This window comes from Cannabis sativa, chromosome 6 (assembly GCF_029168945.1).
Source record: "Cannabis sativa cultivar Pink pepper isolate KNU-18-1 chromosome 6, ASM2916894v1, whole genome shotgun sequence".
Lineage (NCBI taxonomy): Eukaryota > Viridiplantae > Streptophyta > Magnoliopsida > Rosales > Cannabaceae > Cannabis > Cannabis sativa.
Genome location: NC_083606.1, coordinates 43,348,954 through 43,366,260, shown reverse-complemented (window position 1 = coordinate 43,366,260; position 17,307 = coordinate 43,348,954). Strand labels below are relative to the sequence as shown.

Here is a 17,307-nt window from a genome sequence, read left to right as displayed (position 1 = left end):
AAGGTGGCCAGGTTGAAGGAGAACGTCAATGCCTTGGAGACAGCCAGTCTTGAGCTCTTCTTTGATTTTTTGAAGGCTAATCCTCATGCCAATTTTGACTACTTGGGTGATGCTAAGGACATGTATCTTGAGTTCTGCGCGTCCCAAGTGGCCTATGGCGAAACTGAGGCGGGTGCTTTAACCTCCGGTCAGACTACTGATGTACTTCTTGTTCAAGCAACAGATCCTTCTGCTCCGATCGGCCCAGAAGAACCGAACCAAGAGCCTGGGACAGCAGCTGCTTAAACACTTCTCTTTTTATCTCTTTATTTTTTATGTATCTTATGCGGCCTCAGGGCCTTTTCTAAGACATCGTGACCGGCCAAGTGGTCTTTAAACTTGGAATTATTTTTCAGTTTTTGGACAACGGGCTGACCGGGCAGCTTTTAATCCCTGTATTACGTGCTTTTGTTATCCTAAATGAATTTCATTCTCTGTTTATAATTGTCGTGCAATTGTGATTGTTTTATTTTTACTAAATGCTTTGTACAGGTGTAGGTGCCCCCCAAGTGACCGAGCAGACGTAAGACTCTTGGTCACTTGACTTTTATAAATATATTGTTTATCTGTTCGGTGTTTTGGGTTTGACCAAACCTTTTGTATGCATTGTATGGTAAATTAGAAACATTCTGATAATTTTGACTCAATCTGAATTTTGAAAGAACTATCTTTATTCATTTATTGATCGAAAAGTGTATTTGTTACCGTAGTAACTTACATCAGAGCTATTTCATCTAATCTGATCTTTTAGCTTAACATGAGATAAAACAAAGTGCAGACATAAGAAACTGTACTTCAAAGTGGTCACCCGACCTGAGTACTTTGTTTCTTTTATTGAAACCTTTGTGCATAGTCCGCCCAAAAGGTCATTCACTTAAAAGCAAATGTTCCTTTAGTACTTAAAGTGGTCATCTGACCTGGTACTTTATTGGTAGTATTTTCTTAAATGTTCTGCATTCCAATACCGTGGTACTAGAATGAGTTGCATTTTTTTGTCATACTTACCTAACTTGTATGTTCCGAAGTCGAGAACTTCGACCACTTGATATGGTCCTTCCCAGTTAGGTCTAAGTACACCTGTCGTACTGTCTTTGGTGTTTAGGAATACCCTTCTCAGGACCATATCTCCCACGAAGAATTTCTGAGCCTTCACTTGTTTGTTGAAATACCGAGCTACTTTTTGTTGATGGGCCATCAACTTTAAATTTGCAGTTGCTTGTCTTTCTTCGATTTCATCAAGTGATTCTGCAAGGAGTATGTGATTGGTACCTTGATCGTACGTCAATCTTCTGTTGGAAGGTAGCATAGCTTCATAACCGTACGCCATTAAGAATGGTGTCTGTAACACCCTAACTAGCATAGGCGTATTACGTGATTTTTAAACATACTGTGCAGCTCGTTGCTAATCAACGAGGTTTATGGAAAACGTGATTAGTTAAAATTTTTGCTTTTTAATTAGACTTGTAAATATTTATACAAAATACTTGCGATCCCGATTACAAAACCATTTACAAAAGTTTACTGTCTATACAAAATACTTGTCGCCTAGCGACTAATTACAAAAATAGCCTTGCTATCCCGATGATCGTACGCTCCAGGCCTAACCGCCCCGACATGTACAATCTTCACCGGCTCGCTCACGGTCCATCAGCCTTAGCCTTGCCCTTACCTACACATAAACATAGCACTGTGAGTCGACAGACTCAGTAAGAAAAGCATAATAATACTCATACATAAATCCCGGTCATGATCAGACGCCCATACCCCTGACCATAACCCTAACTGCCGTGTCCAACACGATACTGAGTCCTGAACGTTCATAGGGACGGTACTATTGACAAGTAACAGCCTATACTCGGTCGAACTGGTCATACTCCAGCTGCTGGTCATACTCCAGCCTGTATCGATGTGTTACAGTATCAGCCTATACTCGGTCGAACTGGTCATACTCCAGCTGCTAGTCATACTCTAGCCTTTACCGATGTGATACGTCAAATAGTATGGAACCACCAACCTAAGTATCACCCTATACTCGGCACACTGGTCATACTCCAGCTGCTAGTCATACTCTAGCCTGTGCCGATGTGATACAGTGTCAGCCTATACTCGGTCATACTGGTCATACTCCAGCTGCTGGTCATACTCCAGCCTATACCGATGTGACACAGTCGGATGGTTCGAAGCCAACATACATATCTAATGTAATCTAATAGGCTTCCTAACATGCACGCTAAACATGTAATCTACATATGCATACTGTTATACTAATCTTACCTCCATTCCGAATTCAGGTGTGCCGGTCAACCTGACTGGAACTATCTGCGCGGCGGATTACAGGCTCCTAAACCATAAAAATCACAACACTATAAGTGATACGCTAAATCACTTCCCGGGGACTTAAACTAGGAACTAAAAGTTTCCCTATCGATAAAAAGCATGGCAATACCCCAAATAACATAAAAACGAGGAAAACTAGGGTTTCTGAAAATCACCCAACCGGAACACCGGTTGCCCAACCGGAATTCCGGTTCTGGGAATTTTCAAAACCCATCCGGAATTTCGGATGCACAACTGGAATTCCGGTTCCTCGCAGGCAGAAATTCGAAAATTCATAACTCAACCAAATCAAATCCAAATCACACAAAACCTTCCAGACATGTTCTATATATCCCTTAGAACATTTCTAAAGCAACAAAACCTAGCTTCACACACAGAAACTCATTTCACCATTAAAGGTCAAAGGTTGAGTTCTAAAACTCAAAACTTGACTAAAAAACACAACAAGCATCAAGCCCTGATTAAAACTGCCTAAACATGCATATTAAAGCTGCAGAAAACCAAAACAAACTCATGCAATAATCACAGCCACCAAATTTCCAAATTTCTCTTTGAAAACTAAACTTTTGCATAGAAAACCATAACTATAATCAATCTAACTATCAAGTACCACAAGTAGCTTAATTAACCTCAAATTATCATGCTTTAACTTCAGAAATAATCATCAAAATCCAGCAGCAAGAACAACTTAAAACTAAGCATGCAACCTACCATTTCTCTTCAAAAATTCAAGAAAACATAAAAGAAAGATGTAGAAAACATACCAACAACTTATGAACACTTAATCTTGCTAAGGAGGGCTTGAAATTCAAGAGGAAAATCATCTTTTCTTGTTGCTCAAAGGGGGCCGAAAAGAGAGAGGAAAAGAGAGAGTTTTCCAACCTTTTTCTTATTTTTCTAAGTTTGAAAAGAAAATGAAGTTTAATGCCACTTAACCCACTTTATTTCAGCCAAAACTTAATAAAATAAAACACATAATTCAACTAAATAAAGTCCACTAAAGGACAAAATATAATTGGGGCAAAAAGACCATTTTGCCCCTCCACACTAAAATAACATAAATAACACTAAAGGGGTATTTTTTGGGAAATTCTAAATTCCTGGCCATTCCCGACATTCCCAATGTCTAATAAACCGTCCCAAACTACTAACATACTAAGTTGTGATTTTACTGAGCCAAACACCGAGTTCCATGTTACCGGGCACCGGAAATGCAAAATTATGAAAACTACTAAATGACATAAAATGCATCTCAGAATTCAATAATAACAGTATAAATAATTATTTAAATAGCTATAAATAATTTTCATAATTAAACATGATTAGCTGCTAATTTCCAAATTAAACTAAGCGGTCTTTACAACTACCCCCCCTTAAAAGGATTTCGTCCCCGAAATCTAACCTGAATAACTCTGGGTATTGAGCTCTCATATCTGATTCTAGCTCCCAGGTGGCTTCCTCCACCTTGCTATTTCTCCAGAGAACTTAGACCAATGCTATGGTCTTATTCTGAAGGACTTTATCCTTTCTATCCAGGATCTGCACTGGCTGTTCTTCATAAGACATATCTGGCTGCTGTTCTAGGCTCTCATAACTGAGTATATGAGAGGGATCTGAAACGTATTTTGTCAACATTGAGACATGGAATACGTTGTGAACTGCCGATAAAGCTGGAGGCAACGCTAACTGGTATGCCACTTGACCTATCTTCTCGAGAATCTCGAATGGTCCTGTAAATCTAGGGCATAACTTGCCTCTTTTCCCGAAACGTTTGATCCCCTTCATTGGAGATACCCGTAAAAACACATGGTCCCCTACTTGGAACTCAACATCTCTGCGTTTCGGATCTGTGTAACTCTTCTGTCTACTCTATGAGGTAAGCATTCTAGCTTTTATTTTCTCTATTGCCTCATTGGTCTGCTGTACTGACTCCGGACCTAAGTATTTTCTCTCCCTTGTCTCATCCCAGTGGATGGGAGATCTACACTTCCTACCGTATAACAGTTCATAGGGAGCCATCCCTATCGTACTCTGATAACTGTTGTTGTAAGAAAATTCTATCAACGGTAGATATTTATTCCAAGAGCCTTCAAAATCCATAACGCAGGCTCGTAACATGTCCTCCAATATCTGAATTGTCCTTTCGGACTGACCATCTGTCTGAGGATGGAATGCTGTACTAAATTTCAGTTTTGTACCCATTGCTCGTTGCAAACTCTGCCAAAACTTGGAGGTGAACTTCGGATCCCTATCCGAAACTATAGACTTCGGTACCCCGTGAAGTCTTAAAATCTCTCTGACATACAATTCTGCCAACTGATCCACTGTAAATGTTGTTCTAACAGGCAGAAAATGAGCAGATTTTGTGAATCGATCCACCACTACCTAGATGGAATCAAACAAACCTGTGGTTTTGGGTAACCCAATCACGAAATCCATCGCGATATCTTCCCACTTCCATTCAGGTAGGGTTAAAGGCTGCAACAACCCTGCTGGTCTCTGATGTTCAGCCTTAATCTGCTGACAAGTGAGGCATCTCGATACGAATTCTACCAAATTCTTCTTCATACCGCTCCACCAGAAGTATGGTTTAAGATCTTGGTACATCTTAGTGGTGCGGGGATGCAGAGAATAAGGGGTAGAATGAGCCTTCTCAAAGATCTCATTCCTGAGTTCCACACTACTCGGAACACAAACCCTAGCTTTATACAGAAGCATCCCGTTGTCCGACACTGAAAAGTCCCTGGCTTGACCAGCCAAAACCTCATCTCTGATTTTCACTAACTCAGGATCGGTCATCTGAGCGGCTTTAATTCTTTCCAACAGATCAGATTGTAGCGTTAAGTTGTGAAGCTGACCTACCACAAACTCAATACTGGATCTAACCATATCCTCTGCTATCTGAAATGAGATCTGAACCATGCTAGCTACATGCCCGGGACCCTTCCTGCTCAGGGCATCGGCCACTACATTGGCCTTCCCAGGGTGATAGAGAATCTCACAGTCGTAAGCTTTCACTAATTCCAACCAACGCCTCTGTCTCATATTCAAATCTTTCTGAGTAAAGAAATACTTGAGACTTTTATGGTCGGTATAGATTTCACACCTTTCTCCATAAAGGTAATGCCGCCAAATCTTCAATGCAAAACCCACCGCGGCCAACTCTAGATCATGAGTCGGGTATCGCTGTTCGTAATCCTTTAACTGACGGGAGGCATAAGCGATGACCCGATCGGCTTGCATCAGCACACACCCCAGACCCTGTCTGGATGCATCGCAATAAACTACGAATTTCTCGTTGTCGGAAGGCAAAGCTAGCACTGGAGCGGTAATCAATCTCTGTTTCAGCTCCTGAAAACTAGCTTCGCACTTGTCTGACCAGACAAACCGCTGATTTTTCTTTGTAAGTTCGGTTAAGGGTGTTGAAATTTTTGAAAACCCTTCCACGAACCTACGATAATACCCAGCAAAACCCAAGAAGCTTCTAATCTCTGTCACTGTCTTCGGTCTCGGCCAATCTTTGACGGATTCCATCTTCCCGGGATCCACCTTGATCCCATCTTTGCTCACAATGTGCCCTAAGAAGGACACCTGAGATAGCCAAAATTTGCATTTCTTGAACTTGGCATCAAGCTTGTGTTCCCGAAGCCTTTGCAATACCATCTGAAGATGTAACTCATGCTCCTCTTCTGACTGAGAGTACACAAGGATGTCGTCGATAAACACAATCACACAGATATTGAGGAAATCCTTGAATACTCTATTCATCAAATCCATGAATGCTGCAGGAGCATTGGTTAGTCCAAACGACATAACTAGGAATTCATAATGTCCATACCTAGTACGGAAAGCCATCTTCGGAATGTCCTCCTCTCGGATTTTCAACTGATGATAACCCGAACGGAGATCAATCTTAGAAAAGACCGTCTTCCCCTGAAGCTGATCGAACAAATCATCGATCCTAGGTAATGGATATTTATTCTTCACTGTCAGCTTGTTCAATTCTCTGTAATCGATGCAAATCCTCATAGTTCCATCTTTCTTCTTGACGAATAAAACCGGGGCCCCCCAGGGTGACACACTAGGCCGAATAAACCCTATGTCAAGCAATCCCTGGAGCTGAATCTTTAATTCCTTAAGTTCAGCTGGAGCCATTCTATACGGGGCTTTGGAAACCGGTTCCACCCCTGGTGCCAAATCTATTACGAAGTCTATCTCCCGCTGAGGTGGTAACCCTGGAAGTTCTTCGGGAAAAACATCTAAAAATTCCCGAACCACCTTGATGTCCTCTGGCCGAATGGTATCTGGCCGAGTGGTGTCCACCACCATGGCCAGAAACCCTAAGCATCCACCATGCAATAATTCCCTAGCTGACATGGCCGAAATCACTGGGATCCGAGATCCCCGAACCGAACCAACAAACACAAAAGGTTCTTCACTTTCCGGTTGGAAGATCACCATCTTCCTTTTGCAATCAATACTCGCCGAATATTTAGATAGGAAATCCATTCCTAAAATAAGATCGAACTCTACTAGGCTCATCTCTATCAAGTCAGCACTTAACTCTCTACCATCTATCCTGATCGGCATAGACCTAATCCACCTTTTGGAGATAACTAACTCTCCGCCAGGTAATAGGGTTCCAAACCCTAATTCATATCTATCATACGGTCTATCCAATTTACTAAAGATTCTGGCTGCCACATAAGAATGTGTAGCCCCAGAATCAAATAGCACTGAGTAATATGAGTTATTAACTGAAAGCTGACCTGTTACAACTGAGGGGCTGGCATCTGCATCAGCTTGAGTGATGGCGAACACCCTAGCTGGAGTGGGTATCGCCGGAGCCCTCCGTGCCTCTGATCGGAGCTGGGGACAATCCCTCTTGAAGTGTCCGGGCATGCCACAGTGAAAGCATCCCTGACCTTTGCATTCACCCCGATGGTGCCTTTTGCAGCTGGGGCACTCGGGATAAGAAAACCGGGTCTCTGCACCACTAGGACGACTACCTCCACTCTGGTTCCCCCGGAACCTCTCGTTCTGACTTGAGCCACCGGATGTAGTGGATGTTCTTCTCTTCTGGTCCATGGCCGAACCACTACTCCCCCTGCTAAAGCCTGATGCACGAGGGGTAGGAGCCCCGCCACTCGCTGGAGTACTAGCTGACTCCGACATACATCCAACTGCGCCCTCAGCTCGCAGTGCCTTCTCCACCATCTCAGCATAGGTGGTCTTGTCGTCGGTGGTGATCATCAAGTCATGTTTAATCCTCGAATTTAACCCGTCCAAATACTTCTCCTTTTTGCTGAAATCGGTTGGCACTATTCCCGAGGCTAACCTCGCCAACCGGTCGAACTGCGTAGTATACTCCGTCACGCTCATATTCTCCTGCTAGGTCAGGTGGGTGAACTCTTTCCTCTTGGCGCTTCTGACCGCCTCATTATAATACTTGGAGTTGAAGAGTTCCTGGAACCTTTCCCAGGTCATGGTAGTGACGTCATGGATCTGAGACACCATGTCCCACCAGACAAGAGTGTCTTCCTGGAACTGGAAGGTGGCACACACCACTCTGTCATTCCCGGTGACACCCATAAAGTTCAGAATTTTGGTGATCACCGTTAGCCATTGTTCGGCCTTCATCACAACTGGACCTCCCAGAAAGACCGGAGGTGCTTGCTTTCGGAACCGTTCATACAAAGGTTCCATTCTGTTAGCCGCCACAACTATTTCAGCCTGAGCAGCAGGGGCGGGTGCCACTGGAACTATCGGCATGCACCGGCAGAGCCCCCCGCTGTCTCAATCTCTGAATCTCTATGTCTTGTTCTTCAATTTTGGCTTGCATTTCAGCAAACCTAACCTCCCACTTCGGGCTCCCCGATCGGCCGGGAGCTCGGCGCCCGTGGCGGGTTCTCATCACCCCGACCACGAGCCCTGCCCTTGGGACCTCTACCTCGGCCCCTAACTTGCGGGGGAAACTGAGCTCCCTGTCCATGATTCGACCCCACTGAATTGCCTTGGCTCCTGGTAGTCCGCCTGGCGTCCATCTAGTCGGAACCGCCTGCGAAACCAAGAGTTGGCATATCAGGTCATGTTCAAGGAGAGCTTACTAATGCCGTTTAATTTGGAAATTAAAAACGAAACATGCGCCTATTCTACTATCAGGCTACTAACATGCTTCCTATCAGACTTTTCTTATTTTAAAGTAAATAATAAGCTACTAAAGCAATAAAAGCTTACTGAACCGTAGAACGAGCTAACTGCTGATGATAAATGTACATGTTGTGACGATCTTCATACGACAACCTGACGGCTCTGATACCAAATTATAACACCCTAACTAGCATAGGCGTATTACGTGATTTTTAAACATACTGTGCAGCTCGTTGCTAATCAACGAGGTTTATGGAAAACGTGATTAATTAAAATTTTTGCTTTTTAATTAGACTTGTAAAATATTTATACAAAATACTCGGGATCCGATTACAAAACCATTTACAAAAGTTTACTGTCTATACAAAATACTTGTCGCCTAGTGACTAATTACAAAAATAGCCTTGCTGTCCCGATGATCGTACGCTCCAGGCCTAACCGCCCCGACCTGTACAATCTTCACCGGCTCGCTCACGGTCCATCAGCCTTAGCCTTGCCCTTACCTACACATAAACATAGCACTGTGATTCGACAGACTCAGTAAGAAAAGCATAATAATACTCATACATAAATCCCGGTCATGATCAGACGCCCATACCCCTGACCATAACCCTAACTGCTGTGTCCAACACGATACTGAGTCCTGAACGTTCATAGGGACGGTACTATTGACAAGTAATAGCCTATACTCGGTCGGGAACCGGGTCATACTCCGTCCGGTCATACTCGGCTGTAGCGATGTGTTACGATATCGGCCTATACTCGGTCCGGGTCATACTCCGGTGCTAGTCATACTCTAGCACCGATGTGATACGTCAAATAGTACGGAACCACCAACCTAAGTATCAGCCTATACTCGGCACACTGGTCATACTCCAGCTGCTAGTCATACTCTAGCCTGTGCCGATGTGATACAGTGTCAGCCTATACTCGGTCATACTCCAGCTGCTGGTCATACTCCAGCCTATACCGATGTGACACAGTCGGATGGTTCGAAGCCAACATACATATCTAATGTAATCTAATAGGCTTCCTAACATGCACGCTAAATATGTAATCTACATATGCATATTGTTATACTAATCTTACCTCAATTCCAAATTCAGGTGTGCCTGTCAACCTGACTGGAACTATCTGCGCGGCGGATTACAGGCTCCTAAACCATAAAAATCACAACACTATAAGTGATACGCTAAATCACTTCCCGGGGACTAAAACTAGGAACTAAAAGTTTCCCTATCGATAAAAAGCATGGCAATACCCCAAATAACATAAAAACGAGGAAAACTAGAGTTTCTGAAAATCACCCAACCGGCAGACCGGTTGCCCAACCGGAATTCCGGTTCTGGGAATTTTCAAAACCCATCCGGAATTTCCGATGCACAACCGGAATTCCGGTTCCTCGCAGGCAGAAATTCAAAAATTCATAACTCAACCAAATCAAATCCAAATCACACAAAACCTTCAAGACATGTTCTATATATCCCCTAGAACATTTCTAAAGCAACAAAACCTAGCTTCACACACAGAAACTCATTTCACCATTAAAGGTCAAAGGTTGAGTTCTAAAACTCAAAACTTGACTAAACAACACAACAAGCATCAAGCCTTGATTAAAACTACCTAAACATGCATATTAAAGCTGCAGAAAACCAAAACAAACTCATGCAATAATCACAGCCACCAAATTTCCAAATTTCTCTTTGAAAACTAAACTTTTGCATAGAAAACCATAACTATAATCAATCTAACTATCAAGTACCACAAGTAGCTTAATTAACCTCAAATTATCATTCTTTAACTTCAGAAATAATCATCAAAATCCAGCAGCAAGAACAACTTAAAACTAAGCATGCAACCTACCATTTCTCTTCAAAAATTCAAGAAAACAGAAAAGAAAGATGTAGAAAACATACCAACAACTTATGAACACTTAATCTTGCTAAGGAGGGCTTGAAATTCAAGGGGAAAATCCTCTTTTCTTGCTGCTCAAAGGGGGCCGAAAAGAGAGAGGAAAAGAGAGAGAGTTTTCCAACCTTTTTCTAATTTTTCTAAGTTTGAAAAGAAAATGAAGTTTAATGCCACTTAACCCACTTTATTTCAGCCAAAACTTAATAAAATAAAACACATAATTCAACTAAATAAAGTCCACTAAAGGACAAAATATCATTGGGGCAAAAAGACCATTTTGCCCCTCCACACTAAAATAACATAAATAACACTAAAGGGGTATTTTTTGGGAAATTCTAAATTCCCGGCAATTCTCGACATTCCCAATGTCTAATAAACCGTCCCAAACTACTAACATACTAAGTTGTGATTTTACTGAGCCAAACACCGAGTTCCATGTTACCGGGCACCGGAAATGCAAAATTATGAAAACTACTAAATGACATAAAATGCATCTCACAATTCAATAATAACAGTATAAATAATTATTTAAATAGCTATAAATAATTTTCATAATTAAACATGATTAACTGCTAATTTCCAAATTAAACTAAGCGGTCTTTACAGTGTCTGTCCGGTTGCCGTCTTTTCAGTTGTACGGTATGATCATAGAACTTTAGGAAGCTCTTCTGGCCATTTCCTTTGGCATCTTCAAGTTTTTTCTTTAGTGTATCCTTCAAGGTTTTGTTGACTGCTTCAACTTGACCGTTTGCCTGAGGATGCGCCACTGCGGAGATACTTTTGATGATACCATGGTTCGCACAGAAATCAGTAAAGGATTGGCTGTCGAACTGCTTGCCATTATCTGAGACTATTTTGTACGGTAGTCCGAATCGGCATATTATGTTCTTCACAATAAAGTCTTGAACTTTCTTTGATGTAATGGTTGCAAGTGGTTCGGCTTCAGTCCACTTAGTAAAGTAATCAATTGCTACCACTACATACTGCACTCCACCTTTACCTTTGGGTAATTGTCTGATCAGGTCAATCCCCCAAATGGCAAAGGGCAAAAGACTTTGCATCTGTGTTAACTCGTTGGGTGGAGCTCTTGGTACCTTTGAAAATCTATGGCATTTGTCACACTTCTTAACATAGGCTTTTAAATCTTCAATCATTGTCGGCCAAAAGTAACCTTGCCTTAGAATTTTTTTGGATAAGCTTTGTCCGGCGGCATGATTTCCACAGAATCCTATTTTGTACATGACTCCCTCTACTATGATATACCGTGCAGCTTTCCTTCTCATTTTATGAGCTTCATTTTGGTTATCTGGGAGTTTCCCAAACTCGAGGTAGGCCGCTATAGGTGTCATCCAGTTTGGGGATGTATCAATCATTTCGATTTCTTCCGTGCTAGTGATGCTAGGCTCTTCAAGGAACTGGATAGGAACCAAGTTTGCCTTGTCACTTACATTGTTGCTTGCCAATCGAGCTAACGCGTCGGCGATTGTATTTTCTTCTCTTGGAATTTGTCTGAGACTGTAGCTTTTGAATTGTGCAAGCAGATCATGTATTTTGCTCATATATGCTATCATCTTTTCTCCCCGAGCCTCATCTTCTCCGGATACATGATTTACCACCAGTTGTGAGTCACTGCAGATTTCGATGTGTTCGGCCTTCATCTCCCGGGCTAGTCTTAGCCCAGTGATTAGAGCTCCGTACTCGGCTTTGTTGTTAGATGCTTTGAATCCAAAATTGACTGCACCGTGCAGGTGTTGCCCCCAGGCGTGACAAGGGCAATCCCTGCACCAAATAGTCGATCTGTAGCCGACCATCCACATGTAGTTTCCAGGTCGATTTGTCCTCATTGTGACTTGGCTGAGGTATTTGTACCGGCTCGAGGTTGCTTTCTGGTTTGCTTTCTTTTTTGCCTGTACATTCTACCACAAAGTCTGCTAAGGCTCGGCCTTTGATTGCTGTTCGGGGTTGGAAAGTAATTTCGTACTGGCTCAACTCTACCGCCCACTTGAGTAGTCGTCCAGAAGCATCTGGTTTTTGCAGTATTTGGCGTAGTGGTTGGTCGGTATATACTCGAAGAGGATGAACTTGAAAATAAGGCCTCAACTTCCTTGTTGCAAGAATGAGGCAGTAGGCGAGTTTTTCTATTAACGGGTATCGACCCTCGGCTTCAATGAGTCTTTTAATAGACTGGGTGTTGTACATTATTCTCTTCTCTGATTAGTACGACACTCATGGCATGTTTTGTGGCAGCTAAGTATATTCCCAGTTCTTTGCTGTCCAGAGGTTTCGAGAGTACGGGAGGTTTTGCAAGTTGTGCCTTTAGCTCTTGGAAAGCTTTTTCGTACTCCTCTGTCCACTAAAACTACTTGTTTCCTTGCAGGATGTTGAAGAATGGGACACACTTGTCTGTTGATTTTGAAACAAATCTGCTGAGCGCGACGATCCGGCCAGTTAAGCTTTGCACTTCTTTGGTTTTTGTTGGCGAGTTCATATCCAGGAGGGCTTGAATCTTTTCTAGATTATCTTCAATTCCTCGGGCATTGACAATGAAGCCTAGAAACTTTCCCGAGCTGACTCCGAAAGAACACTTTAAGGGATTTAGTTTCATGTTGTACTTTCTAAGGACTTTGAAGCATTCGTCCAGGTTGTCTATGTGCCCCCCAGCCTTTCTGGATTTGACGCGCATATCATCCACGTATACTTCCATATTTCGCCCGATCTGATCTTTAAAGATTTTGTTTACCAATCTTTGGTACGTAGCTCCAGCGTTTTTCAGACCAAATGGCATGACTTTGTAGTAATAGAGTATTGGAATTATTTTACCAGGATCTAGATTTACTACCAAGTATGTTTGATTAACATCCTAATATGAATTCTAAAACAATGAAATAAACACATAAGAGTTTAAGAAAACCTTACATTGGGAGCCGCGGAATATTATGACTCCTTCCATTCAGATCTCTAGCCCTTGATTCCTTTATGTAGCAGAGCATTATCAAGATCTGAATCTGGATCTCCTTCTCTCCTTCTTTGATGCTGATTTTCCACAGTCCTACATACTATGATTAAGGTACCACTTGATGTGTGTGGGAACTACTCATTCACTCAAGGGTTTCAAAATTGTAGAGAGGAAAAGAGAGAGAAAGTGACATGTAGGCTTTTTCTGAAAGAAACAAATGTGCAAAGTTATGAGTTTCCTGAAGCCAACACTTTCTATTTATAGAATGCCTTCTAGGTTTAGGTTAGAATTGTATGACATTAAAATAATGGAAAAAATAAAATGGTAAACCTTTTGCATAGTGGGCGGCCCATATAAGGAAATTGGGCCTCACTTTGCAACTTTCCCATTTTGTTATTTCTCATTCCCATTTTCTCAAAAATGCCAATTTTCCAATTTAACTTTTTAAATGCCAATTCTAATTATTTAATAACTTAAAAATAATTATTAAATAATATTGCCATTTAATATATATATTAATTTAGACATGTAAAGTATCTTAATTAATAAATAAACCTAGAATCTCATTTCTTTACAATTTCGCCCTTGCTTAGTGAAAATTCATAAAGTAGACATAGTCTAACTTTATGAAAGTGCATCTAGTAGATTTTAATGATTCAAGTTACCAAGTTGTACATCTTTAAATTGATCGATTTCAAGATATGAGTTATGAACAAGAATTAAGCTTTAAGCAGTAAATCACATATCAATTTACAAGCTTCATCTGCACTGAGAACACATCTCAGCCGACTAGTGCTTGGGTTCCCCGAACCAGGGTAAATTCATCCACTATCAATCAAAGGTTCATATTACAATTTCCAATTCTCTCTAAAGGAATCAAATACAACCTTTTCAGCAAATAGTAATGAATTACCAACGACAATCAAGAACACTGATTGTCAATGCACAATCCCTTGTGCAGCAACTGAGCTCCTCTTCAACATGTCTTCAATCTGAAATCCCTTCAGATCTGATGATGAAGATGACACTGAAATCCCTTCAGTTTGAACTCAACAATTCCAGATTCAGATCATTCCGCCATTGACGAACACTCTCAAGCTTCAAGATCTAACCTGTAATCACAATCACAAGAAACAAGATACTACTATCTCTCTAAAAACAACCGAAATAACTGTCTGAATGATTAATGGATAACCACTTTACTAACAGAAACTGATTATATATATGACCACAACGATAAGTCCAGCTGGCACTAACTAACACTTAAAAAGACTCTCGTAAACAAACGTTAGTGCAGATATAACAGACTAAAAATCCAGACACGACTAGACATTGAACAGAACATACACTGTCACAAAATAATAACACTAACATTCTCCCCCTTGACAGGTTATGTTCAATGACTAACACACAAAACTAAAGACCAGAAAATATTAATAAACCAGATATAAAAGTTTTTAGGAATATAACAAATCCACTACACAAGCAAAACAAATGACATATATCTCCCCCTTCATTGAATATGATCTGTAGTTTCTGTCTTTGTGCCGGACTCCCACAGGAAGGTGGTCCTGTCGACACAAAGGGTGTTGCAGTGTCAGCTAGAGGATCTAGATCAAGTTGTACTGAACTAGTGACTGGATCCAAGGCTGAAGGCTCCCCCTGCATATGTGCATTATTCCCAGATGTGTCTGATGAGGCGCCAAACGAATCACGATGAAACTCAGGCAGAGAGATGTCAGGCAGAGAATCCCCAGGAAAATGGTGCAAAAGAGTGGACTTGATAGATCAAACCATTTGATACATTGAGGCCTCAAAGGCAAGCTGACGCTTTTGATCCTTCTTATAGCGTTTGGCAAAAGATTGAAACTCAGTAAACATTTGTACCTGCCAGCTGGAATCCGAGAGCCCTTTGAACAACGGAGACTTGCCTTTACTCACTGTGGTTGCTGAGGGAGTGGTTGAAGAAGGCTTCCTGTTGACCACCGAGAGAAAGCTCTTACTGAGAATCGGATTCTGAACTTGATAATCATGCGTGGTGAGTGGAGGGTGAGCATCCATGAGAACCCGTTGAACTAAACTTGGAAATGGTAGCTTGTTACGAGTGCCAGTGGATTCAGATGCTTCCAGTACCCGGTCAAAGATGAGCGAGGGCAGATCAATGGATACATTAGTGCCTACAGCATACAAGAATTTGCCAATCTCAAGGGTAACAGCAGACAAATGAGAATTAGGAAACCAATTGTACAAGGCTACGCGATGAAGAACCCTATAGAATGGAGTCAAGTGAGTAACCAGTATTTCCTGTTTGTCCCAAATATAGTCATCCCTGCCAGTTAGCACTCGACCCATCAAAGATTGATCTGGACTGAAGTGTTTCCCATATGTTGGATTCCTGATAGACTCAACTTGCAATAAGGAAGCAATAGTGGAAGGACCAAAAGGAACTCTATGACCCCTAACAAAGGCACTCACACACCCTGGATGACCCTCAGCAATAACAGTTCTATCTAGATTGGCATAGAATTCTCGAACTAATATGGGGTGGGGAGCAGACAAGTTAGTGACCGTGTTGACCCATTTCCTAAGTTTTAAAAACTCATGCAGTTCAGGAAAATCATCTAAAATGACCACTTGTTCGAACCAAAGCTCACGACTACCAAACCACCGTTGATAGACAGAGGCTTTAGAGGCATCAACAAAGCATTGTCTTGTTGCGGGTGGTCGACCGGTTGATATAGGAACTTTGGGAAGTTTGGACTTTTTAGAACCTCTAGACGACCGTTTGGGAGATGACTCTGTAGAGGCAACTGGAGTGGGTTTTTTCTTGGATTTCTTTTCAGGAGGATGATACGTGGTGTCAGCAGAGGATTTTCTTTTGGGTTGAACACGTTCACTGGTTGGGGTAGGAATAGAGACCTTAGATGGAGGACGAGGAGGGCCTATAGGTTTCGAGGGAGACTGGTGACTCGACGAAGAACGAGTGACACGTTTGGACACAGGTGGGGAAGGAGATGAAAGAGAAGGACGAACCTTTTTAGAGATAGGAGGAGCCTTACCTTGAAATGTACGAGGTTTCTGACTGACCGGAGGTGAGGGAGGAGACAGAGTTGACTCTGAACTCGGGAAAGGTACAGAACCACCAGCCTCCGACTGGTAAAGGACAATGTCACGACAGGGATTAGGCAATGCAGACGCGACAGTAGGAGGCACTGGAGGATCATCAGTCGACTCCATGGATGGAACAACCATAGCTACAGGGGTTACTGCAATGGGTGTGATATTCTCCATGATAGAGAGAAAAGAATTTGGATGAAGCAGAGCTTAGGGTTTCGGAGAGAAAAGTGAAGAAGTGAGACTGATCACTTTCCGTAGGCCTTAAGTATAGGCACCCTGACACAGCTGACCAGGCAAAAAAAATGATGATGATTTTTTTTTTTAAAATTTGATTTTTGCCAAATAAACCGTACGCGCCCAAATTAAATATTTACTACCACATCATACGGCACACTAAACGAAACAAACCAACGTCATCAGGCAATAAGTGTATCAAAGAAACCAGAATTGTGACAAATATACCACAATATATGCATTTAGCCCACAGTTAGACAAAACAGAAAAATAACAAAAAACTTCAAGATACTCAACTTTTAAGGCAAAAAAAAATATTAGCTGATCAATGAACAGTGTTTCTGAGAGCACACGAACTGCACAACTAGAGCAACAAATCATTCCCCTGCCCCATCGACAATGATACTTACAAGAGCACTACACATTGAATCTCCATTCGTGTGTGAACAGTGATCTCATGTGGTCCAAGAAGAGTGAAATTCAGCTGGACCACTCTCTCAATTAAGAACCAACTGATAGTTGGAAAATAACGATTTTTGTATTGTTGTTTTTTTTTTATTTGA

At 41.8% G+C, this 17,307-nt stretch overlaps 1 protein-coding gene across 1 annotated transcript; it reads right to left on the bottom strand.

The window, feature by feature from the left end:
- Positions 1 to 14,809: 14,809 nt before the first annotated feature.
- Positions 14,810 to 16,684, bottom strand: LOC133039265 (uncharacterized). Its single transcript, XM_061118115.1, has 2 exons — positions 15,281 to 16,684; positions 14,810 to 15,172 (listed from the first exon to the last, which is right to left on the bottom strand). Exons 1-2 carry the CDS (start codon positions 16,682 to 16,684, stop codon positions 14,810 to 14,812), a joined length of 1,767 nt encoding a protein of 588 aa, XP_060974098.1.
- Positions 16,685 to 17,307: the final 623 nt, after the last annotated feature.

Excerpts from the sequence above, each read along its gene's own strand:
- LOC133039265 (XM_061118115.1), bottom strand. The coding sequence starts at position 16,684 with ATGGAGAATATCACACCCATTGCAGTAACCCCTGTAGCTATGGTTGTT. Across the intron at positions 15,173-15,280 it reads TCTCGGATTCCAGCTGGCAG|TCCACTCTTTTGCACCATTT; the intron begins GTACAAATGTTT and ends TGATCTATCAAG.